Genomic DNA, 27,389 nt, shown 5'->3' on the forward strand with positions numbered 1-27,389 from the left:
GTCATCAAGCCCTCTGCACTCCCCAGTTACACAGCCTCTTGGTTTTCTCCACCATCCTCACTCACTCAGAACCAAAAGAAAATTAAAGAGTCTTCCTTACCTGCTCCCCTTCTTGTAAATAAATCAGAGCAATATCACCAGCTTTCTCAAAACAGGACATTGTTTCCTCTTCTCGTTCAGACAGACGAACTCTTGAGGTAACAGATGAAGTCTGACGCTCAAGAGAAAAGCCTGAGAAATTAAAAATACTATTAATAGATCTCTCTGACTAAAGATTCTGTATCTCCTTCTGACATGTGAATGACAAAACATAGCTAGAAGTAGAGTTACTTTATTGAAAAGATATTTACATATTGAAAAGATTTAGATAAAAATATTTGATAAAATTTAGACTGCCTAGTGGTTGTACCTTATAGAATCAAACATATCTTGGGAATAATCTGATGGATACATGATTACCCAAAGATCAAAGTTCTAATTAAATTTATTATCAAAGTACATACTGTATAGGTCACCATATACAGCCAGCCCTGAGATTCATTTTCTTACAGGCAATCAAAGTTCTAAGTACATTTCTTATCAATGTATACATTAGACAACCTTGAGGTCCATCTTCTTACAGGCAGCCACAGAACACAGGAACTCCATTAAAAAAAAAGACAGTCCAACATGCAGAAAGACAAAAAAAAACAAGAAATTGTGCTAACAAAAGCAAGCAAACAGCATTCAGAACTGAAATTTTACAAATGACATAGAGCCAGGCATCACTACAGCCGCAGCAGGCCACGGCCTCAGTTCATTGCAGAGCCGAGTAAATGTCGCGAGATCACAGACATGAAGCCAGGCATTACTGCAGCCGGAGCAATGGTTCAGTTCAGCGCACAGCTGAGTAAACGTCACAGAACAGCCAGCGGAAACAGCCCGTCCCTCGCCTCTGGTCCCAACACCCAGACCTCTTCAATCTCACCCAGCGCTTAAATCATCCAAACATCGGGTCTATCCTCGCTCTCGGGGTGCCTCGACTCTGCCTTGCCTGTGCCTCCGCCTCCACTCATCTCTCCATTGTTAGCGGTGATCATTATTAATAAGGTGTTATTAATAAGGTATTTAGTACTGTCTTCCTTTTGTTTGCCACCAATATGTAGTCAGTGGGCTTCCCCAGCGCCATCTTAAACCAGAATCACAGTGGATACAAGAAGTTTAATAAAATCAATTAAAGTCTGCACCTAATAGGGCAGACAACAATCAATATGCAGAAAAAAACAAACTGCAAATACAAAAAGAGAAAAAAAAAGGGAGGAAGTGTTCTTGAAAGAGAGTCTAGTTCAGTAGGAACAGTTCAGTGTCGGGATGTTATCCCCCCTGGTTCAAGAGCCTGATGGTTGAGGGCTAATAACTGTTCCCGAACCTGGTGGTGCAGGTCCTGAGGCTCCTGTACCTTCTTCCTGATAGCAGCAGTGAGAAGGGAGCACGGCCTGGATGGCAGGTCCTAGATAATGGATGTGGCTTTCCTGCAATAGCACTCTGTGTACTTGTGCCCAAAGGTGGGGAGGGCATTACCCATGATGGATGGGGCCGTATCCACTTTCTGTAAACTTTTCCGTTCAAGGGCGTAGGTGCTTCCATACCAGGTCATGATGCAACCAGTTAATGTACTCTCCCCCATGTATCTATAGAAGTTTGCCAAAGTTTTAGAAATCATGCCAAATCTTTGCAAACTTCTCAGGAAGTAGAGGCACCAACATGCTTCCTTCATATCGGCAATTACGTGCTGGATCCAGGACAGATCCTATGAAATAATATCATCAAAGAAGTTGCTGACCCTCTCCCACCACATATTCCCCCCAGTGAGGACTGGCTCATGTACCTCTGGTTTCCTCCTCTTGAAGTCAACAATCTTCTCCTTGGTCTTGCTGACATAGAATCAGAGGTTGTTGTGTCATCACTCAGCCATATTTTCAATCTCCCTCCTATATGCTGATTCGTCACCACCTTTGACACAGACGACAGTGGCGTCATCATCAAACTTAACTGTGGCACTGGAGCTGTGCTTAGCCATACAGCCATAAGATGTATTACTGGATGACAGTCATTGAGGCAGTCCATCACACTCTTCTTAGGCACTGGTATAACTAAGCCTGCTTGAAGCAGGTGGGTACTTCAGACTCCTGTAGCGACAGGTTAAAGATCTCAGTGAACACTCCAGCCAGTTGATCAGCACAGGTCTTTAGTACTCAGCCAGCTACCCCATCTAAGCCGGATGCTTTCCATGGGTTCACCCTCCTGAAGGATGCTCTCTCATCAGCCTCTGAAATCGCAGGGTCATCAGAGGCTGTGGGAGTTTGTTAAGGTTTGGATGGTCATAGCAAACATAAAAGGCATTGACACACAAAATGTTGGAGGAACTCAGTAGGCCAGGCACTGCCAAAGGATCTCGGCCCAAAACATCAACATCAAAACATCAAAAAATATCTTTTCCATAGATGCTGCCTGGCCTACTGAGTTCCTCCAGCATTTTTGCATGTGTTGCTTGGATTTCCAGCCACTGCAGATTTTCTCTTGTTTATAAAAGGCATTGAGCTCATCCGAGAGTGAAATTTTGTTGTCACCTTTGTCACTTGTTTTCACTTTACAGAAGGTAACAGCATCAAGTCCTGCCACAGCTGTCAAGCATCCTTCAGTGACGTAAGTTCAGTCTGGGGTTGCCACTTCGTATGTGAGATTGCTTCCTGGATTCTACTTGCTCACCAGACCTGAACACCACTGTCCTAGCCCACAGTAGACTGCAGATCTCATGGTCCATTCAGGGCTTCTGGTTGAGGAAGACTCTGAATGATTCTGTGGGGACACACTCGTCCACAACTGTTTTTCTAAAGTCCATGACAACTGTGGCATACTTGTTCAGATCCTCTCCTGACTCCTTGAGCAGAGCCCAGTCCACGCCTGAAAGCAATCCCATAACCGGTCCTCTGCCTTCCACAACCACTCCTTTGTTGTCCTTATCTCTGGAGTCTTGTTCTCTAGCCTCTGTCTGTATACAGGTAGGAGGACAGCCAGTTGATCATGCTTCCCGAAATGTGGTCTAGGCTCGAATCGTAGGCATCCCTAATCAAAGTATAACAGTGGTTGAGTGTGTTGGGACCACTTGTGTTGCAGGTGACATGTTAATGATAATTGGGCAGAGATTTTGTCAAACAAGGCTGATTGAAATCCCTGGCAGTGATTTGAAAGGTGTTAGAGTAAGCTATTTCTTGTTTATTGATCACAGCCCTCAATACTCGAGTGCTTGCTTAATATTGGCCTTTGGTGGTATGTAAACTGTGTTCAGGACCACAAAGGAGAACTCTTGGTAAGTAGAACTAACTTACTGCCAGTTCGCTGCTAGCATTTAGGGCAGCAATGAAGGACTTCCATCACTGTCTGTCCTTGGCCATCTTCTCTATAGTACCTCAGGTGTGGTTCAGGGCCCTCATTTTTGCCTCTATGGTATGGCATCAAATGGTCTTGGTCTCCCACCTTTTCTCCATCCTTCAGGGGTCCAATGAAATGCTGTCTTGATGATGGAGTTGGCCTCTCTTCTCATCGCGTGCCAATCCATCTTCAATGTTTCCTCATGATGATTGTGGCCATGTCCTCTTGAAGACACTGAAGGAGTAGGGTGTGGTTGGAGATCTCTCTCCAACCGGAGGATCTTCCAGAGGCTCATGGTGTGGAATGACAACAGCTTGGCAAGGTCACTCTCTGTCATGAGCCTGGAATGACAACAGCTTGGCAAAGTCACTGTCATGAGCCCGCATTTGGATCCGTACAAGAATGTGGACAGTACACAGCTCCGGCACAGCTTCACTTTGGTGTGTACGCTGTACTTGGTTGATCGCCATTATGTTGCTCATTGATCCAAAGACACTTCTAGCTTTGCTGAGTCTGCACTAGATGTCATCTTGGTTCCACCATCCTGCCAAAAGATGCTGCCCAGGTAGGTGAATCTGTTGGTGCTGGGTGTGTCAACGCCATATGCCTCGACAGGAGGAGGAGAAAGTAAGTAGAACGCTCAGCACTTATTCATTAGATGTTCTGGGTCAGGGGAACAAGAATGTGACTAAATCACTAGATCTGAGTACCACAAAAAGCTTATCCTGAAACACAAATCCCCAGTTTATGCCTGCTCAGAATAAGCAATTCATTCCATCCAGTAATCAAGAAGCCCTCAGATCTTACCGACGTATCTGGTGTGTCTGAGATCCACCATGTCTCCATAAAACACAGAATGCAGCAATCCCTCATTTCCCTCCAATACAGCAATCTTGTCCTTATGTCCTCAATTGTGTACACAAAGTGAAAAAAACTGCTAGAAATTTGAAATATAAATAGACAATGCTAAAAAAACACACAAGTCATAACTGAGAAAAGAAAATCTGAGTTATCTTTTCAGGTCAAAGACCCTTCATCAAACTGAATTTGGATGAAGTGTTTGTAACCAGAAACATTACATCTGCTTCTCTTTTCAAAGACCAGTCAAGTGTTTCCAACATTTTTCAATTACTAAGAATGTCAGTTTCACTTCAACCAGTACAAATGACATTGTCAGCCAATAGTGAAATTGGAGTTTACATTAAGCAACTCAACCAAGGATTAAACATCTCAAAAGACATAATTGCTGTTTGGTTCAAAACCATTGCTGATCTTAGCATGAGATAAGTCCAGTGAAAAATAATTCATGGCAAGAATATCTGAACAACGTGGCTGTATTATCCATTTTCACATATGAAAGGTTTCTTGTACAAGGTACAAGAGGAAAGCTGACTTCCAATCTCAGTAAGAGTCAAGTCCTAGAGAAAGGAATAAACACAAAATGCACCAGGAAATCGGCAAGCCAGGCATCATCTTTGGAAAGAAGTAAACAGTCAACACTTCAGGCCAAGACCCTTCATCAGGACTGGACAGAAGAGAAGGAATCAGAGTAAGAAGGTGGAGAGAGGGGAAAAAAGACGATGGTAAGTTATAGGTGAAACCAGGAGAGGGAGAGGGGGTGAAGTAAAGAGCTGGGAATTTGATTGCTGAAAGACATAAAGGGCTGGAGAAGGGAGAATCTGATGGGAGAAAGGACTGGGAGAAAGCTGGCTAAAAGCAATAAACTATTTCCTACCTACTGCTGGCAAGATTTTTGTTGCGGAAGTTCTCATATTGCATTTTGAGTTTTGGAGATCTGTTGTACTTCAAGAAAGTTTCATGATGGAAGTATTTATCAATTCACAATAGTGACCTAATAAATTAGAAATAACTTCTCGCTTCATGATTAATCCATACAACTTCACAGGAAATGCTATGTGCATGTAACTTGCAACATTATAACATGGAACTTTATTGCAGAATAAGTAGTTTATTCTTCCATGTAATTCTTCTCTAAACTCCACAAGAAAACCGAGAGTGCAAATTTATCAATACTCTGGGTTAATACTTGAGTTACGGCTAAACATGGTGTCAAGCATCTACTCTTTAAATAGAAAGCACATAATTCTGCACAACCATGGGAAATCTTTTACTTTGTTGCTACAGAAACATATTTTAGTCTCTAGAAAGCCCAGAACATTAAATTCAATATAATTCATTGGAAAAATGAATGGGTTATCTGCTGTTTAGAAACACCTTCTACTTGTTTAATAGAAGGCAATTACAGCTTAGCCTTTAAAAGCTCTTTTGTAGAATTACCAAGGATGGAGCACTGTCCTTCAAAAAACATAGGCAGCACAGCTAAGGACAGTACAATTGTCACGGAAACCTGCATACACTTTTAAGAAGTTATTGACTGGAATGATCTGATGACTGAGTAAATTTTCAAACTGGAACATTGAATTTGCCTGCAAGCAAACAAAAATGTTCCAATTATGGAAAATGCTTCCACACATAAACCACAAATCCTTTTCCTTTCCTATATGCAATTTTTCTACTTGATATCACAACAGGTTTGGTATAAACATTTGAGTTAAGCATAGGATAACGTTTCAAGAAATTCTTACTTCATTTCCTTTACACTTAATTTATTCAGACCTTTGATTATAAATGGTGACAATGTTCATGGGCAGGAACATTAATTAATTAGTTGCAGTTTACAATCAGTACTGTTTTGCACAATCTCACAGAAATACAATACGAAATCTTTACACTAACATAGATTTATTGCATTCCAGTGGGAAATTGCATCCCTAAATTGGGATAGATTTCAAATAATATATCATTCTGCTAACTGTACACTAAAATTTGAGACAAGTTGATCCTAATTTTATCTAAGTGGGGTGGGGGGGATACTAACAAGTTAATGAGTATGAACAAAAAAGGAATCAACAATTGAAGAAATGGAAAAGCTCTCATCAATTCAGCAATTTCTCAACTGGGGAGAAAATAATTCATAATGCTGACTAACGTGCATTTTATACAAGGACTGTATGACTTGCTCCCCCAAAAGTAGCTGTACATTGAATGCTTTCTGTTTTGAGCCATTATACTAGATCAGTGGTCCTCAAGCTCCAGGCCATGGACTGATACCAGGCCACGAAGCATGCAGCGGTGTAGCAGTAGCCGGAGCACACCCAGCACATTTTTAAGAAAAAAGTCGAAATAAACAAGCTAATTAATTAGGTGCCACCCAGAAGCCAGTCTTCATTAGAGGAACTGAGATGGAGAGAGTCAATAACTTTAAATTCTTCGACATTAAGGATCGACGTTTCTCTCTCTGAAAAGTGTCAGAGGATCTGTCCCGGGACCAGCACGTGATTGTCATTACAAAGAAAGCATGGCAGCACCCATACTTTATTAGAAGTTTGAAAGGTTCAACATGTCACCTCGATCCTGACAGCCCTGTCTTTTCAGCCTGTCTGGCTGGTGTTTAAATTGACCAAACAATGGAACAGCTAAAGGCTCCAGCACCCTGGAAAGAGGAGTGAACATCGTGTAGAGCGAGTGAAATCGGCAATCGCCTCTGATCTGGACCGACATTTACGTACCGGGTGGCACCTAATTAATTAGCTTGTTTATTTCGGCTTTTTTCTTAAAGACGTGCTGGGTGCGCTCCGGCTCCCGCTGCACCCCTGCATGCTTCGCGGCCCGGTATCGGTCCGCGGCCCGGAGATTGGGGACAACTTATCAGCCAAACATTCTGTATAGAGCCAGACAATGTGAACAAGATCCAAAATGAATACTCCTTGCCTGTATTCACCAAGGAGATAGACAGAGAAGGTGGTGAATTCAAGGACAGCAATGTGGATTATCTGGGCCAGGTCACTATTAAAAAAGGAAAATGTCAGATGGCTTGAATAAGAGGTGATAAATCCCCAGAAATGAATGTGATCAATCCCATTTTGCTATGGGAAGCAAAGGAGGAGAAATCAAGGCCCAAACAAAGATATTTGCATCTTTTATAACAACATGAGGTGCCAAACGAGTGACTGATAGCACATATTTTTCCATTATTCAAGAGAGGCCGGAGGGACAAGCCAGGTAACTGCAGGCTGGTGAGCCTTATATTAGTAATGGGAAATTATTGGAGGAAATTCTAAGAGACAATATACAGTATACAGTGATAGTCAACATGGCTTTGTGCAGGGGGAATGCTGCCTCTCTTCCTTGTCTGAGTCTTTAGGAGATAACTGAGAAAACTGGTGAAGGCAGGGCAGTAGGCATTATCGATGTGGACTTTAGTAAGACTTTTGACAAGGTCCTGCATTGTAGACTGGTCCAGAATGTTAAAGATACACAAACTGGGTCACTGAATCCAATATATAAATGATTGGAAGAAAATGCAGGTGGGCTGATTAGTAAGTTTGCAGATAATACAAAAATTGGAGGAGCTGCGAATAGTGAGGAAGGCCACAAAAGATTGAGCAGGATACAGATCAACTGGAAATACTGTCGTTCACTTAAAGATAAACAGTGCACCCCTGCATCATGCAGGGACTGCATTTCTAGAAAACCATTTGTACTGCAGTTTTCCACAACACAAATCCTTGAGAAAAAATTACATTTGTTCCTTTTGTATTTACTTGGTTATTTTTCTCTTGCATACATAAGAATGAATTTTTATTCCCTGTCACAACATTTTTGGTAGTGATCTGTGATTTCTTCAAGGGCAAATTCCTGTTACCCGAACTGCACTGTGTTTAAAGCAAACATTTGGATTCTTTAAATTCAGAATCTGTGCATTTGAAATATTGATGTGTGACTTCCCCTCAGCCATCTACAGCAGTCACATTGACAATTTGCTAATTATTTATCTTATGAGAAATTTCCAGATGCCAAGAAAAGTCTCTCATGAAATAGAACCTGCTGCTACTAACAGTCATTGATTATTTAGGAATTAAAATAATGGTGGATTGATGTGAGAAGAACAGCCTAAGCCTGAATGTGGAAAAGACAAAGGAAATCAGGAGGGTGCAGATGAACCATCCCCCTCTGTGACTACATGGCTCCTCCATAGAGAAAGTTAAGTGCACCAAGTTCCTGGGAGATCACATCACAGATGACCCCACCTGGTCCCTTAATATCACCTCCCTGAACAAGGCAGCACAGCAGCACCTCCACTTCCTAAGAGTATTGAGGCAAGCAAGGCCCCCCCCCCACTTCTTAACTCCATTTTCCATCTGGTATGGGAACAGTCATCAATCAGACCAGAAGTCCCTGCAAAGGACTGTGAGAATAGCTGAGAGGATCATAGGGGTACTATGATCCATCCATCAGGGACGTTTCTTGGGAGTGCTATGTATGCAAGGCCGTTAGTATTATTAAGGATCCCACCCATCCATCCAGCATCCTCTCTGACTTTCTATCACCAGGCAGAAGGCTCTGATGCATAAAAACAAGAATGGTCAGGATAAGCAACACACATCAAAGTTGCTGGTGAACGCAACAGGCCAGGCAGCATCTCTAGGAAGAGATGCAGTCGACGTTTCAGGCCGAGACCCTTCGTCAGGACTAAATGAAGGAAGAGTGAGTAAGGGATTTGAAAGTTGGAGGGGGAGGGGGAGATCCAAAATGATAGGAGAAGACAGGAGGGGGAGGGATGAAGCCAAGAGCTGGACAGGTGATTGGCAAAAGGGCCTAAAGCCAACTGGAGTAAGTTGGCGACGGAGGGGCAAAAGGGCCTAAAGCCAACTGGAGTAAGTTGGTGACGGGGCAAAAGGGCTACGTTGAAACGTTGACTGCACCTCTTCCTAGAGATGCTGCCTGGCCTGCTGCGTTCATCAGCAACTTTGATGTGTGTTGCTTGAATTTCCAGCATCTGCAGAATTCCTGTTGTTTGCGTTTTTAAATTCACTACTGCGAAGCCTCTTCCGGTGATGCCTACACCGAAGAAGTTTAAATCCTCTCTTCGACGGGAGTTCAGTGAAACCATCTCTCACTGCTCCTCATCTGTAATTTCTTCGGCTCTTCAACTTTTCGACCACACTTTGACTCAGACTCGCTATCACAGCCATATATCCTTTCTTGGAATGTGCCTCCGTCGCCAACTTACTCCAGTTGGCTTTAGGCTCTTTTGCCAATCACCTGTCCAGCTCTTGGCTCCATCCTTCCCCCTCCTGTCTTCTCCTATCATTTTGGATCTCCCCCTCCCCCTCCCACTTTCAAATCTCTTACTAGCTCTTCCTTCAGTTAGTCCTGACGAAGGGTCTCGGCCTGAAACGTCGACCGTACCTCTTCCTAGAGATGCTGCCTGGCCTGCTGCGTTCACCAGCAACTTTGATGTGTGTTGCTTGAGTTTCCAGCATCCGCAGAATTCCTGTTGTTTGCGTTTTTAAATGGTCAGGATAAGAAACAGTTTCTTCCCCCAGGCCATTAGGCTTCTGAATTCCCAGCCACATTGTATTCAAAGTGTCACTGGTTAATCTGTTCTGTACCTTACAATATTTACTTTAGCTTGTTATTTATGTGTGATTCATTTGTAGACTTTACCCTCATCTTCATAAGTTATCATGTGCTACATGTGTCATGTGTACTACTGTGCTTTACACCCTGGCTGGGAAAAACGTGTCGTTTCTATATATATTATATGGTTACTTATGTTATGTACTTATATATACATAAATGACAATAAACTTGACCTGAATTGAACTTTAAACCATACAACTGTAGTAAAATGAACCAATTAAACTTATATCTACTCAACCTTTGTTTTGGCAACATTAAGAACTTCGTTAATATACTGTACTGAAAACTTGCAAACGTGTGAATCATTTTGTTTCGGGAGACTTTTATGTCAAAATGGTTCTTATCAATTGGAGTTAATAACTGTGCAAACCATTTTTAACTTCATATATTTCTCTTCTACATTTGCTTATTATCATTGTGTGCATCATGCTCAGGTTCACAAAAATTCAAACAGCAGCTTCTGCATATTCTTTGCAGCCAATACTGCATTCATAGAACATGGCTTTAAAATGTTTTTCGGGCTTGCAGCAAGTGGGAAGCCCAACATATAAAGCTATTCTGGAAAAAAAAAGCAAACAGCAACCCCATTCGTTTTAAGGAAATTCATACACTGCAGACTAACAGATTTCACGAAACATTCCCAAACAGACAAAAGCAAGTTCATAAAATAGATGGGGATGGAGGGGAGGGAGGGAGGGAAACAACACATCACCAGTCTACTCACCTCCCTTATAATACCCAAATATTAGTGCCTATTGCCTGTTCAGGCATGTCTTTAATGAGTTTTGTTTTTCCTGAATTCTGATCTAGAAGGATATATAGATGAAAACTTGAGACGCATTTTGTGGTGATGCTCTGGGGTTCGTGGGGCAATACTTTACAGATAAGACGCATTCAACAGTGAATGCAAAAATCTTCTTCTCATTCTGAGTTAACAATTGTGTTTCTTTCTTCATAACAACATTCTTTACCCAATTCAGCTTCAGCATCATCGACAAAATAAATGCAGATTGTTAACACTCAAATCTAATGAGTACGAGCATGGCCTGTAATAAACATCTCCGGTATTCCACAGAAGTATTCTGCTGAAAGACCGTGAGCACAACACATTTTCACTAACTATGAGAGAATGCAGACTGACTGCAGCAGTTTGATCTGGGGTGTATGCAGTGTATGATTTATAACCAATTTGTTGAGTAAAGAGTATAGTATGTGCTGGAAGACATGGCCCTCGATTTTTGTCTCTAGGTTGGATAGCAACTCCGCCATGGGGGAAGAGGGAGAGAGACGCACACATATATGTATCATTCGTTCGTTATCTGCCGTGTGGTATGACGTGGGCGATCATGGTCTCTCCATGACCATGATTGCTCTTGGGCAAATTTTTCTACAAAAGTGCTTTGCCATTTCCTTCTTCTGAGCAGTGCCTTTACAAGACATGTGACCCCATCCATTATCAATACTCTTCAAAGTTTGTCTGCCTGACATCAGTGGTTGCGTAACCAGGACTCGTGATATGCGCCAGCTGCTCATACAACCATCTGCTCCCATGGCTTCACGTGACCCTGATCAGGGAGCTAAGCAGATGCCATACATTGCCCAAGGGTGACCTGCAGGCTAGCGGAGGGAAGGAGCACCTTACACCTCCTTTGGTAGAGACGCATCGCCATCTTGTCACCCAGTGTATGTATAAACATCCATAAAACGAAGACTGAAAAGACAAGTTGAATGGACAAAGCAGCACAGGGAGAGAAGCAATTGCTTGACAAGGACAGACAAAATAATATTGTTCCTTTTCAGATATCTAAACAACTTGAGCTCTAAAGAATAAGGCTAGAAAATTATGTATACTATGCCTGAAAAGTTCCCTGCCAGTAATAATTATTATTTAATCACTCCCATCTGAAATCCATTCAACTCTTTGAAGAATTACAAGTTGAAGATTCAAGATTGTTTAATGTAATTTCCTGTACACGAGTGTAAAGGAGAACAAAGTAATTGTTATCCAGATCAGATGCAGCACAAAAAAAAGAACACAATAATAATGATAAAAAATAATAAATATAAATACATAAGATAGTTTATATACATAGATTAATTTTATGTCCATAAAGAGACACTCGGCAAAGGAGTGTCTGTACAAACGGTGCCTGACAGGGAAAAAGTGAAGTAATGGTGGTTGGGGGCATAGAGGTGTGAGTTAGTGGGTGAAGGTGTTGATCAGCCTTACTACTTGGGGAAAGTAACTTTTTGAATTTGATGGTGTCAATGCTACGTAGCCTCCTCTATGATGGGAGTGGGGCAAACAGTCCACGAGCAGGGTGCGTGGGATCCTTCGTGATGATACTGACTCTCTTCTGGCACCTTCCTGTATATATACATCTTTGATGGCACGTAGGCTGATGCCGGTAATACATCAGGCAGTTTTGACCACCCGTTGTAGAGACTTACTATCCGCCACAGTGCAGTTTCTGTACCAAGCAGTGATGTAGCTTGTTAGGATGCTCTCTACCACGCATCTGTAGAAGGATATGAGTAGAGATATGCAAAGTCCAGCTCTCTTCAGACTCCTCGGAAAGTAGAGGAGTCGTTAAGCTTTCTTGACTGCATAGGATATGTTCTTAGACCATGAGAGGTTGTGTGTGTGATGTGCACTCCCAGGAGTTTGAAACTGCCTGCTGTGCCACCAATGTAAAGGGGAGTGTGAGTGGTGTGAGTTCTCCTGAAGACAATAACCAGCTCCTTGGTCTTGTTGACATTAAGGAAAGTGCCTAACACCAGGCCTCGAGTTCTTCCATCTTCTCTCTGTAGTCTATCTCATCACTGTGGGTGATCAGCACCACCACTGCCATGTCATCAGTGAACTTGACAATGTGATTACTCAGATGTTTGGCCATGCAGTCATGTAAGAGCAGAGCGTACAGCAGTGGGCTCAGCACACAGCCCTTGCTGGGCACCTGTGTTGATGATGGGGAGGGAGAAATTACTGTGCATCCTGACTATCCGAAGTCTGTTCATTAGGAAATATATTAAGCGCTGCAACATCTCACCCGTCCCTCGATTTCAATGCAGGGTCTCTCATTTAGGGACTATTGGAGGGAACACCTGATTAAATTTTTCTGATGCAATACTTACTTAGAGCTGTTATGCATCTACAGAATGTTTGTCTTTGTTTTAGATTGCTAGCAAAGTTATTATCCTTTTCCTTTTGTGGCATTTTATGGATTATAACTTGGGAAACGTTCACGATATACTGATGTCCTGTGAGAATGTTCCCACCGATCTAAAGCTGAAGATCAGTATCCTTTCAGTAATTCCACAAGAAAGCTAAGTATTCCTAGAGAATAGTTCCTAAAAATAATAAAAGACCATTTAAATTTAAGGAAATAGGTCCCATTTCATAAAGTTTCATGTAGACCTATTCTTAATCTTTAATCTTTCATTTCCCCTTGGTGCCTCATTTCCTAATGCAAATTTTCATTATACTAGCCCAAATCTTTGATACAAGTGCTGCCAATACATATGGACTTGCCAGTAATTTCTTGCTGTGCTGCTGAACTCTTTCCAAAAATGCTGCTTGACCTGATTATTTCCATTACTTTCCTTTGAGTTACTTCCAGCATTTTCCACTTTTATTTCAGACTTCAAATCCCGCAGCACACCCTGAATTTATTCAGCTTTCCAATTGGTTATTTTAATATATTAAATTTATTAAATGCAACTTGCTTTCCACAAATCTGTGCTGAGTCACATTGATTGATTTGAGCTTTCCTAAATGCTGGCCAATTTGTTTTAAAGTAAGGATTCTAAGATTTCAAATACAGCTGATGTTTGAAAAAGGGAAGAATAAATTGAGTAACTATAGAGCAATTTAACGATGCTCCTGCATTTACTCTCCAATTCCATTATACAACATAAATATTTTAAAAGACTAGAGAATTGTGCCTTCATTTTCTATTATCTACTCAGTAATTCATACAGCAATGCAAGAACTCTGTGGTTTACCTATCTCGAGTTCAGTTAATCTTTTACAAACTAATTTCTTTTTCTGAGGTATCTCCTAAGAAATTGTTCCTACATTGTTACATCTATAATCATTATCAAAATCATTCAGTGGTTAAACTGAAAAACGATGGACAATAGTTGCTGGAATCATGATGGTCAATAACTCTACACTAATATAACCTGATGCAGGACGCACAAAATGAATGCTGCAGTCTCATTTGCTTTTTTTCAATGACCAGTCATCACTAAAAGCACCATTTAGTGCCTTACTGCTCATCCACAAGAACCAGCTAAAGTGAGCTTGTATTGACAAAACCAGGTCTGCGCCTGCAATCAAGGCTGGAAGTCATTCTACAGGCTTTTGAGTCTGCTGAAAGCTTTTGCAGTGCAAGAAAAAGTAATGGGGACCCAGATGTATTGGTGAGGCTCGGAAGCCCTTGGTTTATTCAGTGAATGGTAGGTCCTTTTACTAAGATGTACTGGAAGGTATCTAACCCACTGTAGTGTACCAGGAAATGAGGACAAGAAGTCGCCAAGATAAGGATGCTGTAATACAAAAATGATCAAGATCAGTTTTTACATTGCCAAATGCCAGCTCTCACTAAACAGTCACTCATCTAGCCACTTGTTATCAAGATTCCAACTCAACGTTCAAATGCTCAGTCACATCATCCCACTCTCACATCTGCCCTAATCCTCACATTCATCTCAAAGTTTTCCCTTTGTCAGCTGGTCAAGCATTGCAGGAATATCATCCAAACTCACTTAAGGCCGCTTACTATTCAACTTCAATGTCTTGGAGGAGGAGAACATGATTTTCTGGCGATAAGAGTTAATATAGAAGGGTGCCCAGCAGTCAGCAGGGATAAGTTGATCTGAATGGCCTGTATCTATGCTGGATAATTCTAAAGATTAAAGGTTAGCTTTACTTGTCACATGTACGAAGTATACAGTGAAAAGCATTGTTTGAGTCACATCAAATCTGCAAGGATTATGTCAATATTGCCACACTTTTCCACATTGCACATCCACAACTCACTAACCCTAACTATACGTACTGGAATGCGGGAGGAAATGGGAGCACCTAGGGGAAGCCCACACAGTAATGGGGAAGAACAGAAAAACTCCATTCAGACAGCAGAGGCAATCATACCTCGAACTTACTGCTAGTGCTGTAAAGCATTGCGCCTACCACTATGCTACCGTGCCTCCCATAACTCAGTGCGACACTCATGACTGTGTGGCCAAGCATTGCTAAAATTCCATTATAAGTTCACTGTTGGTAGACTCTCCGATGGCAATGAGGAGGCATGCAAGAGTGAGACAGATCAGTTGGCTAATTGTTGCAACAACAATCTTGCACTCAGCATCAGCACGATTAAGGAATTAATTGCAGAGTTCAGGAAAAGAAAGTCAAGGAGAACACACACCTGTCCTTATTGAGCGGTCAGCGGTGGACAGCTTCAAATTCCTGGGTGTCAACACCTTGGAGATCTATCCTGGGCCCAACACATCAATGTAACCATGAAAAAGGCATGCCAGTGGCTCTATTTAATTGGGAGTTTGAGGATATTTGGTGTGTCACCGGGCATCCTTGTAAATTTCTATAGATGCACAGTGGAGAGCATTCTGACTGGTTGAATCACAGCCTGGTGTGGAGCTTCCAATGCACGGTATCTACAGAGGCTGCAATGGTTTGTAGACTCAGCCAGCTCCATGACGGACATGTCCATCAGGGACATCTCCAAGATGCAGTGCCTCAAAAAGGCAGCATCCATTTCTAAGAACCCTCACCCATCTGGGACATATCCTCCTCTCTTTACTGTCATTGTATGCAGGGAGGTACACACTCGATGATTTAGGAATAGATTCTTCCCCTTCGCCATCAGATTTCTGAACGGTCCATTAACTAATAAACACCATTACATATCCTTCTTTTTTGCACTTTTGGTTTACTTCGTCATTTAGATGGCGACATGTTTGATCACAGCAGCTTCTATGGGGTCAACGATGGGTGCTTCAGTCCTTTTTAAACATATTTGTTATGATCGCACGATCCTGGTAGACATTAAGAACTTGAAGTACTGTAGATCGACCACGAGTGAGTTGCTCGTTGGCGGAGAAACCGAGGGAGCTGGACTTGGTGTGGATCATGTAGCTGCTTGCATCAGACAGGCTTCAGAGGAGTCGGTACGTGAAGGAGGCATGCAATCTGGTAGCGAGTGACTGTCTTAGTCACTTTTCTTGGGATTCCACGACCCTCTTGAACATTGTTAATGTGAAAATCTGCAAGTCCGATTCACTGATTTATTCGCAGTGGACAGTGGGGGAGTTGCGTGGCCCCAGCCACAGCAAGAACAAGGCCTGGAGCCGTGGTGTCACCTGTATACAGCCAGGAGGAGAAAGGTGATGAAGCCGGTGTGATCCATCAGGGGCCACTGTGGTGCAGCATCCAGACTGGAGTTGGTTCTGCCCGCCCCAGTATTGACTTGGCAGAAAATGAGCCGTATTGTGGTCAACTGCATATCTCTGCAGCATTCATGTACTCCGGGTAGAGACTTTTTTTTTTGCGTGGCTGTACTTTACAGATATCTTACATGAGCTTGCTAGCTTGTATGTGCCATGTGTGCTTGTGCTGTATGTAACTGTTGGTACTGTGTTTTGCACCTTGGCCCCAGAGAAATGGCCTCTTGTTTGCTGTATTCATGCATGGTTGAATGACAATTAAACTTGAATTAAATTGAATATAGTAATTTTATGAACTGTATTGCTGCTGCAAAAACAACAAATTTCACAACAAACAAGTCAGTGAAAATAAACCTGGTTCTGCTTCAGAAAACTAATTTTCTTGACTGTAACTAACTTTCTGCATGCTGTCAAATTTACAAGCAATACAGTAGTGGTGTGAGCTTTTTCTACCAAATACATTTCCCTGTCTCTTCCCTATCAAATAAAGGAGCTGATTGAAAGTTTCATCTGCAGTCTTGTCCACTTAGGCAACACTGAAACACAGACAACTGAAGCTATTTGATACCCTTACTATGAGATTTTTGTCTTCAAATCGTGCTCCTACTAATTAGGCAGGACCACAAAGTTCCTTCACCTTGAGTCCCTAGGAGTCCAGACAAAATTTCAAAGATTCACTGAAATTTAGTGTGCTCTCCCAGCTCCTAAATCAGCTATATCATAACTACCGAAAAATCCCAGGCACATATTTCTGATACACTATTCGAGTATTAACTTCCAAGAAAAATTCTAAATGGTGTCAATCCATTTTAAACTAGTAAAATTATGGCAACTGGGGGGGGGGGGCGGGGTGCGGTGAAGGGAGAAATGTCATCTGAAGGCGGCAGATTCAATCCAAACCACAAATGTCAAATTTGAAGGATGTTATTTTGTTCATGTCTCTCATTCACCTGATGGGACTTCATTATACAGTTACATATAATACATATTGCAAGCTGTTAGACCAAAGAGCTATGGCTCCATCTCATGGTAAAGAATAATTTTAAAATGTTAGCCTGTTTTTAATCTCAGTAGAAATACAGTTGTATTAATATGTCATCCAAACACTTACCTTCTTTTAGTAAAGCATTAACTTCCGCTTGTTGTTTGCTAACAAAGAACAGTTAATAAATTAACTGTCATTGACAAAAATTGCTGTATGCTAAGGATTTTTGGTTTGGACAAGATAGCCTTTAAGGGAGACATCTAGAAATTTATAGTATCGATGAAGCAACAAATATAAGGTGTGGTAAAGAAATCTGAGATTTTAAACCCAAGAGGCAGGACTGAAATTTGTAACACAAGTCATCCAGAGAATCAGAAATTTAATTACTGGCAAGTAGGAATATATTCCATCACATCAAACCAATTTGCTAATTAATGTACAGTCTTAGCAAAGCAAGCAAGTTATGCGTGTGCTTTCAGCAGTGGCATTGAAGTGTAAAGTGTACATACCATTTAAAGACCTTGTCTCATCGCTGTGCTTTCAATGGCGAAACAGGTTGTTCGTGCTGGAAAAAGGGAAGAGAGCAGTGGACAGATAGCAAGGTTAAGCAACATTTACAACAGGAACGCTAAGAATATTCTCATTTGCAAGAACAGTGTGGATTTTTTAAGTACAGATATGTATAATTTTCCTCCATAAATCATCAAGGTAGAAAGAACATCTAAGCAATGGCTGGTAGGGATTGCATGCAGAACAGAACAACATAGAAATAGCATAAGGCATCAAAACTAAAAAAAAAACTTTTAAAAAGCACGTGTTTCCATGCATTTAAAAGCTGAGTATCCTTCAATTATCTTTACACAGCAAGATAATTAACAAGACTTTTAAATTCTCAAAAACATGAAGCAGTGGAAGCTGCAACAAGCTGTTAGAAATCATAAAATGAATAATTTATCTTCCCTTATTGAAGAACCTCAATTGATTTACAAGCCAAAGAATCAAACTTAAATTTTAAAACTTATAAATTAAACTCATTTTCAGGTAATTCTAATTCTTTACATTGAGAGAGAGTACAGTTGTACATTAAAAAATTACCCTCATTATCAGCTGGGATCAGTGTAAAATTTACCGTACAGCAATGTACATCTGATCTGGTGTGTAAGCCAAAATGTTATTTCTTTTTTCCTTGCGCATGCATAACACAAGCATAAAATTGTCATAATGTTTCCCATAAAAGCATCCAGGAATCGTTTTTTAAAAATTTATTGCTCAATAACCTGCTAAAAGTATAACCTTTTGTAATAACACCTAAATGCATATATTATTGCAACAATATCTTTCTATTGTTGCAAGTTCCATATTTTCATCACTCTCTGATAATGACTTTTATTTGGAATTTTTTGGCTACCTTCTCATTTTAATCATGTTTTGTTTCACTCTTTCCAACAAGTAAAATCACACATTCATAACTTAAACAACTCAGCTTTCTCTTTTCAAGAGAAGCGGTCCAGTCTGTTAATTCTTTCTTGATAATTTAAAGGTATGAACCCTGAACATATCATCTTTGCACTCTTCCCAGTGCCCAACAGCACCCAACGCTGGGTCAGAAGTCGGTAAGTACAAGTTCTAGTATAGAAAATTGTGCAGAAGCTTGCTGACTCTCCAGTGTAGTGTTGATCAGTTTCCCAAGCTTATTCTACATGATTGTTCATATCACCGTACACTATCTCGAATTCCATCTAAAGTACCTCAAACCAAAAGCTGTAGGTGAACCAGGAAGTACGTTGTCTGCTGAAGGCTAGATCTGTGGCATTCAAGGCTGGCGACCCAGGTTTGTACCAGAAAACCAGGTATGACTTGCAGAAGGCTAGTTCAAGGGCAAAGAGATCATTTCGAATGAGGTTGGAGGCAACATCGGATGCACGGCAACTCTAGCAGGGTCTGCAAGACATTACTTCCAACAAAGCGAAACCCAATAGCATGAATGGCAGTGATGCTTCACTACCAGGTGAACGCAATGCCTTCTATACCTGCTTTGAAAGGGAGAGCACAACTACAGCTGTGAAGATCCCTGCTGTACCCGGTGACCCTGTGATCTCTGTCTCAGAGGCTGATGTTAGGTTGTCCTTATAGGGGGTGGACCTTTGCAAGATGGAAGGTCCCGACAGAGTATCTGGTAATGCTCTGAAAACCCGTGCCAACTAACTGGCGGGAATATTCAAGGACATTTTCAACTTTTCATTGCTACGGCCAGAAGTTCCACTTGCTTCAAAAAGGCAACAATTATGCCAGTGCCTAAGAAAAATAGCGTGAGTTGCCATAATGACTATCACCCGGTAGCATTCACATCTACAGTGATGAAATGCTTTGAGAGGTTGGTCATGACTAGGCTGAATTCCTACCTCAGCAATGACCTGGACCCATTGCAATTTGCTTATCGCCATAATAGGTCAACAGCAGATACAATCTCAATGACTCTTCACATGGCATTAGACCACTTGGATGATACAAACACCAATGTCAGGATGCTGTTCATCAACTACAGCTCAGCATTTAACACCATCGTTTTCATAATCCTGATTGAGAAGTTACTGAACCTGGGCTTCTGTACCTCCTTCGGCAATTGGATTCTCAACTTCCTAATGGAAGACCACAATCTGTGTGGACTGGTGATAACATCTCCTCCTTGCTGACGGTTAACACTGGCGCACCTCAGGGGTGTGTGCTTAGCTCACTGCTCTACTCTCTCTATACCCATGATTGTGTGGCTAGGCATAGCTCAAATCCCATCTATAAATTTGCTGACGATACAATCATTGTTGGTAGAATCTCAGATGGAGATGAGACGGCATACAAGAGCGAGATATGCCAACTAGTGGAGTGGTGTCACAGAAACAATCTTGCACTCAACGTCAGTAAGACAAAAGAGCTGATTGTGGACTTCAGGAAGGGTAAGATGAGGAAACACATACCAATCCTCATAGAGGGATCAGAAGTGGAGAGAGTGAGCAGCTTCAAGTTCCTGGATGGCAACATCTCTGAGGACCTAACCTGGTCCCGACATATCAATACAGCTACAAAGAAGGCAAGACAGTAATTACCCTTCATTAGGAGTTTGAAGAGATTTGGCATGTCAACAAAAATGCTCAAAAAACTTCTATAGATGTACTGTGGAAAGCACTCTGACAGGCTGCATCGCTGTCTGGTATGGGGGGGGGGGAGGGGGAACTGCACAGGACCGAAAGAAGCTGCAGAGGGTCGTAGATTTACTCGGCTCCATCTTGGGTACTGGCCTACAAAGTACCCAGGACATCTTCAAGGAGCGGTGTCTCAGAAAGGCAGCATCCATTATTAAGGACCCCCAGCACCCAGGGAATGCCCTTTTCTTACTGTTACCATTGGGTAGGAGGTACAGAAATGTGAAGGCACAACTCAGTGATTCAGGAACAACTTCTTCCCCTCTGCCATCTGATTCCTAAATGGACATTGAACTAATGAACACTAGCTCACTTTTTAAATATAAATTATTTCTGTTTTTCCATGATTTTTAATCTATTCAATATACATATACTATAATTGATTTACTTTTTTTTTCTTCTTCTTCTTCTTCTATACCATGTATTGCATTGAACTGTTGCTGCTAAGTTAACAAATTTCTCAACACATTCCGGTAATAATAAACCTGATTCTGATTCTGAACATTACTAATCTAACTTGTTATGTGGTCTAAAATACGATAAACTCTCCCCAATTATTGTAAGGTTTTTCAGTGTACCTCTGCATACAGCAGAAAACTCAACTTTGACTTATTATGAAACTTCATTACTATAAAGTGTGTTACTTGTACTGCAGCAGTTCTGGGAAGTGGCTTTTCAACAACTTTTGAAAGACATTACAGAATGGAGCTTGTTAGCAAGCTCTAAAAACGAAAAAAAAAAAATCTTTACCCACCTGTAAAGACAAACATACAAAACAGGAGCAACAGTAAGCCACTTGCCCAGTTGACCTATTAACTGTGTGCTTTTATACAATTAGGGAACGTAGCAAACATTACCTTTGGCAGATATGCTGCTTGATCAATTTCATCACCATTTGCTCAGCAGTATAATATCTTCTCAAGCACAACTTTAGGGTTTTCCTCCATATCCTACCCCTACTTCAACATCCTTCTCTCTTTCTTGTAAAGTGCAAAGAATTCCTTTCATTATTGAGAGAACTCTAACTATCTATAATGAAATCTTTGGAAGCACACCACCAGAGATGTAACAATCTCTTACTCTATATGGCAATGGAGCTCCATGTAGGTCCTTAATCAAAACTACTTTGGCATTCTATGAAAAGTTGTTAAATGAAGTTTTTACTGTATTATGAATAAAACATGTCCTCTTCTGCAAAAGAGATTGCGCTTATGAAGGAAGAAATTGTCATTTATACATCGGTTGCAATAAAACAAACACCATTATACAACACCATTCAATCTAGGCAAATTTACACCAAACTCAAGATTAACTGTAAAGAGGTTAATTTACTATCCTTCCACTATCTTCCAGAAGAATACTGACATCATTAAAATGTTTTCTTCAATACTACATATCAATATTGTGAGGCAAGACAATATTGTCAGATTTTTCTCAAAAGAGATTACATCTTTTAAGTTGTGATCTTTAAATGCCTCAATCATGTCATTACACTTCACACTGGGGTTTGACAATGTAACACTCTGCTCTCCAATCTGAGTACAATATTGATTTCTTACTTCCATGCTCCTTTCAAATCAGAAGGAAACGACACTGCTGAAATGTCCAAAAACAGGTGTTCTTTTTGATCTTAGTAAAAAAGTAGAGCTGATGATCCTTTTTGGCCCTTTGTTCGGTTAGTGTCTAAAAATACAATTCAAGGAATCTTAAATTTTACACATTAAAACCTGCTTTATATTGGTTGTGATATAATCATGCTCAGGATGGTTCCACATTCAGTTTGGAAAGCTGAAATGAAGCTGATTGACCCTTTGCAGCACAATTTGCATAAAGGAAAATGAAAACTTTTCTCCAATATGGACCACACAAAATTCAGCAGAGCTCTACCAACAATCAAAAATAACAGCCTATAAATTGAAATCAATTTAAAAATAAACAACTGTCTTTTTATATGCCAATATGAACATTATATTCCACACACTGGCAAACAGTTCACTTCTTAAATGCCTGGTAACAATCTTATTCGTTTTCAGCATAATAAAGGGAAAACATTACTCCTCCAGTCTTTTTACAAATGGTTTTTCATTCAATGAATAATTCCTATACAAAAAGAAATACTATTTAAACAGTCATTAGAATTTCAATTATATTAATATCAAATTGAGAAGACAGCATAATTCTTTGCAAACTATAATCTGTGCAAAGATGAACTCCAGTCGAAGAATACACAGTAGAGGATGCTAAAGAAAGTCCATTCATTGAAATGGGAGCTAAAGCATGTCACTGAAACCATGATAATGACATCCTTAATGAGGACGAGAGGTATAAATTCCTAACTTAAAATAATGATCCAAATTCTAAATAATAAACACTTAGCCTAAGGATCTACCCCATGAGTTGATTGATATCATTGTATCCATTGTTGCTAGCTGCCCAATGCCTCAATCCTATAGTGATGGCCAAGACCATCACTACACACGCTAACCAGAAGCCATGGATGACCTCAGAGGTACGTGCACTGCTGAGGACCCGTGACTCTGCCTTCAGAGCAGGCGACAAGGCAGCCCTAACAACAGCGAGGGCCAAGCTGTCCCGGGCCATCAGAGAGGCAAAACATGCACACGCCCAGCGAATCCACAGCCACTTGCAGGACAGCGGCGACACGCGGCGCATGTGGAAGGGCATTCAGGACATCACCAACTACAAGACAACACCACCTGCCTGTGCTGGTGATGCCTCCCTCCCAGATGCATTGAACAACTTCTACGCTCGTTTTGAGGCGGAAAATGACGTGGCGGCAAGGAAGACCACCCCTCCTCCAAATGACCAGGTGCTGTTTCTTACCATGGCCAATATGAGGAGAACCCTGTGCGGGGTCAACACACGGAAGGCTGCTGGGCCAGGCAATAATCCTGTCAGAGTGCTTAGAGGACGTGCAGACCAGCTAGTTGAGATTCTCACTGACATCTTCGACATCTCCCTGAGCAGTGCCGTCGTTCCTACGTGCTTCAAGGTCGCCACCATTGTCCCCGTGCTGGAGAAGTCTTCAGTGTCCTGCCTCAACAACTACCGTCCCGTTGCACTCACATCCATCATCATGAAATGTTTCGAAAGTCTCGTCATGAGGCACATCAAGACCCTGCTGCCCCCCCTCACTGGACCCACTGCAGTTCGTGTACTGTCCCAACCATTCAACAGACAACGCCATTGCCATCACCCTCCACCTGGCCCTAACCCACCTGGACAAAAAAAGACACGTACGTTCAAATGCTGTTCATAGACTTCAGTTCAGCATTCAACACAATCATTCCTCAGAAACTGACTGGAAAGCTGAGCCTACTGGGCCTGAACACCTCCCTCTGCAGCTGGATCCTAGACTTCCTGACTGGGAGACATCAGTCAGTCCGGATTGGAAGCAGCATCTCCAATACCATCACACTGAGCACGGGGGCCCCCCAGGGCTGTGTGCTCAGTCCACTTCTGTTCACTCCGCTGACCCACGACTGTGCTGCAACACACAGCTCGAATCACATCATCAAGTTCGCCGATGACACAACCGTAGTGGGTCTCATCAGCAAGAACGATGAGTCAGCACACAGAGAGGAGGTGCAGCGGCTAACGGACTGGTGCAGAGCCAACAACCTGTCTCTGAATGTGAAAAAGATGGTTGTTGACTTCAGGAGGACACGGCGCGACCACTCTCTGCTGAACATCGACGACGACTCCATAGAGATCATTAAGAGCACCAAATTTCTTGGTGTTCACCTGGCAGAGAATCTCACATGGTCCCTCAACACCAGCTCCATAGCAAAGAAAGCCCAGCAGCATCTCTACTTTCTGCAAAGGCTGAGAAAAATCCATCTCCCACCCCCCATCCTCACCACATTCTACAAAGGTTGTATTGAGAGCATCCTGAGCAGCTGTATCACTGCCTAGTTCAGAAATTGCACCATCTTGGATTGCAAGACCCTGCAGCAGATAGTGAGGTCAGCTGAGAAGATCATCGGGGTCTCTCTTCCCGCCATTACAGACATTTACACTACACGCTGCATCAGTAAAGCAAACAGCATTATGAAGGACCCCACGCACCCCTCATACAAACTCTTCTCCCTCCTGCCATCTGGCAAAAGTCACCGAAGCATTCGGGCTCTCACGACCAGACTATGTAACAGCTTTTCCCCCCAAGCCATCAGCTTTCTCAATACCCAAAGCCTGGACTGACACCAACCTACTGCCCTCTACTGTGCCTATTGTGTTGTTTATCATTTATTGTAATGCCTGCACTGTTTTGTGCACTTTATGCAGTCCTGGGTAGGTCTGTAGTCTAGTGTAGTTTTCTGTTTTACGTAGTTCAGTGTAGTTTTTGTATTGTTCATGTAGCATCATGATCCTGAAAAACTTTGTCTCGTTTTTACTGTGTACTGTACCAGCAGTTATGGTCAAAATGACAATAAAAAGTGACGACTTGACTCATCTTCATCTCAGTCATCCCAAAAGGAGAAAATCAGACAATTGGTGATGAGCACTGCCATATAAAGACGCGAAAGTCCAAATTCAATACCGAAATGTCACTGAGCAGGTTAATACCAATCAATGCACCAGTAGAAGTTGTTTCTTTAGTCTTAACATTCTTAAGCAAGTGTGGGTATCAGGAGGGGGTGCCCAAAATTCTCATCATAATATCTAGTCCTACTGGAAAATGCAATCTGGAGTACTTTTGGGGTTGTATTAAACCATATTCCTCAAGACAATTCTGCAAGTTGACAACACTCCTTTTCCAAACTGTCCCTTGAACAAGGTATTGAGAGGTCATTGCAGCTTTGGAATTTCATCCCACTGAAGTTGATAGGAGAAAATTAAGAAATTAATTTAGTGAACAAATTCATGCACACAATGTTGTTTGTTAGAGCATATTCTAGACTCAAGGTGTATAGCAAAATAATAACTTCATCAATTAATTTCAGCCACCAATCTTCAGATCTGAATATGGACTGTAGATTAAATTTAAAATGCAGTTCTGGACAATGGGTTCTGAAGAGCTGTGAACCAGTTAATTGGAAGACCAGACAATGCTGATCTAAAATTCATTTGTGTGTCTATAGTGTGGATACGATGAAGGAGGTGCGAAAGTTATAAGTAATTCAAAGGAAAGCACCATAGATACATTGTTAATTTAGAATTGTCCTCTGATATATAGCATATAAAATGTCATGTAATGTTGGGTCGAACAGGCCTCTTCCTCCGAAAGGATCTCAAAATGTTTCATTTTGTCCAATAAAAAGACCACTTCGTATCTACCAGTGACATCTGTCCGGTGACTTGGTTCATGCAACAACGTTGTTAAACAGAACGGTCACTAATTATGTAAATTCTTCATTTAAAAAATGGCCTGGAATCAAACAACATCTTTCCAATGAAGTTTGTCCACGATAATGCCCATTAACAACTTAAAAGATTGACATTGTCAACATAGTTTATAGATTTCTCAAAACTGCTTAGTACTTTAAAAAGTTGCAATGTTTTCTTTAAATGTACTGAAGTGGTTGATAAAGTAACGACAACAGCAAGATAAATGTATAATTGTCATTACCTTTAATAACATAGGCCTCTGCTAAAAGTCTTTTCTTATAAAGTGGTTCATCGTCAATACAAAGATCATCGATGCCTACTCGAGCATACATGCTGAGCGCATCACGATATGACCCTTCCACAAACTGTAACTTTGCTAAGGTAAGAATGGCTTCAGACATCAGGTTATGCTGAAAACAAAAAAAAACAACAAACAAATCTGTAAGAATATTTTGTAAAACGCCCATAGTATTTGAAATAAGATCCATGAACTTGTGGCACAAATCAGTACAAAGGAGTCTGAGTTGGTAACCATCACAGAACTGTGATTCAGGGTGGACATGACTGGGAATTAAATATCCAGAGATATCAGGTAATATATAAGGATAGGCAGGAAGGTAAGGGAGGTGTGGTAGCACTCTTAATTAAGGATGAGATCAGGGTAAGATCAGGGTGAGATGAGGTAAGATCTAAGGAGTCCATCTGGGTAAAGATTAGGAATAGTGATGAAAAAAAAATTACTTGTGGGAGTTGTCTATTGGCCATCAAGTAATAATATTACAATAGGATCTGCAATAAGCCACAAAAATGCATGTAAGGGTGTCATGGTGGACTTCAACTTGGACATAGATTAGGTGAATGAAGTTGGTGAGGCAGTCTTGAGGAAGACTTCATAGAATGTACAGTGGTGCTAGAAAGTTTGTTAACACGGTAGAAGTTTCTTTATTTCTGCATAAATATGACCTAAAATGAGATCAGATCTTCATGCAAGTCCTAAAACTAGATAAAGAGAATCCAATTAAATAAATAACAAAAAAAAAACATTATTATTGTTAATTTATTGAGAAAAATAATCCAATATTATATGTATTTGTTGGAAAAAGTATGTGAACCACTGGGGTAATGCCTTCTACAAAAGCTATTTGGAGTCAGGTGTTCCAATCAATGAGATGAGATTGGAGGTGTGGGTTGTAGAGGTTCCCTGTCCTGTTAAAAAAAAAGACATACAAAGTCAGATTACTGACAGTGATGCTCTTCTCAAGAAAGATTTGTTTATGTGCACCATGCTTCAATCAAAACAACTTTCAAAGAGGTTCTAAAAACCTGAGTGTTCATCAGTCCACAGTTAAGAGAAATTGTCTACAAATGGAGGAAACTCAGTACTGTTGCTACTCTCCCTGCAAAGATCACACCAAGAGCACAATGTAAAATGTTGAAGGAGGTAAAAAAAAAGAACCCAAGGATAACAG

At 41.2% G+C, this 27,389-nt stretch overlaps 1 protein-coding gene across 4 annotated transcripts in view; it reads right to left on the reverse strand.

Annotated features, from left to right (window-relative positions):
- Positions 1-27,389, reverse strand: part of LOC134350445 (tetratricopeptide repeat protein 7A-like) — a 265,556-nt gene that overhangs the window by 230,609 nt on the left and 7,558 nt on the right. For 2 of the 4 annotated variants that reach the window (XM_063055642.1, XM_063055641.1), the window contains exons 3-4: positions 26,162-26,330; positions 101-231 (exon numbers count right to left, since the gene is read on the reverse strand). In XM_063055642.1, coding sequence (XP_062911712.1) covers positions 101-231; positions 26,162-26,330 — 300 coding nt within the window. Of the gene's footprint in view, positions 1-100; positions 232-17,883; positions 17,913-26,161; positions 26,331-27,389 lie in introns of those variants that run through there. The other 2 variants (XM_063055644.1, XM_063055643.1) reach the window with 2 other exon arrangements.

This window comes from Mobula hypostoma, chromosome 8 (assembly GCF_963921235.1).
Source record: "Mobula hypostoma chromosome 8, sMobHyp1.1, whole genome shotgun sequence".
Taxonomy (NCBI): domain Eukaryota; kingdom Metazoa; phylum Chordata; class Chondrichthyes; order Myliobatiformes; family Myliobatidae; genus Mobula; species Mobula hypostoma.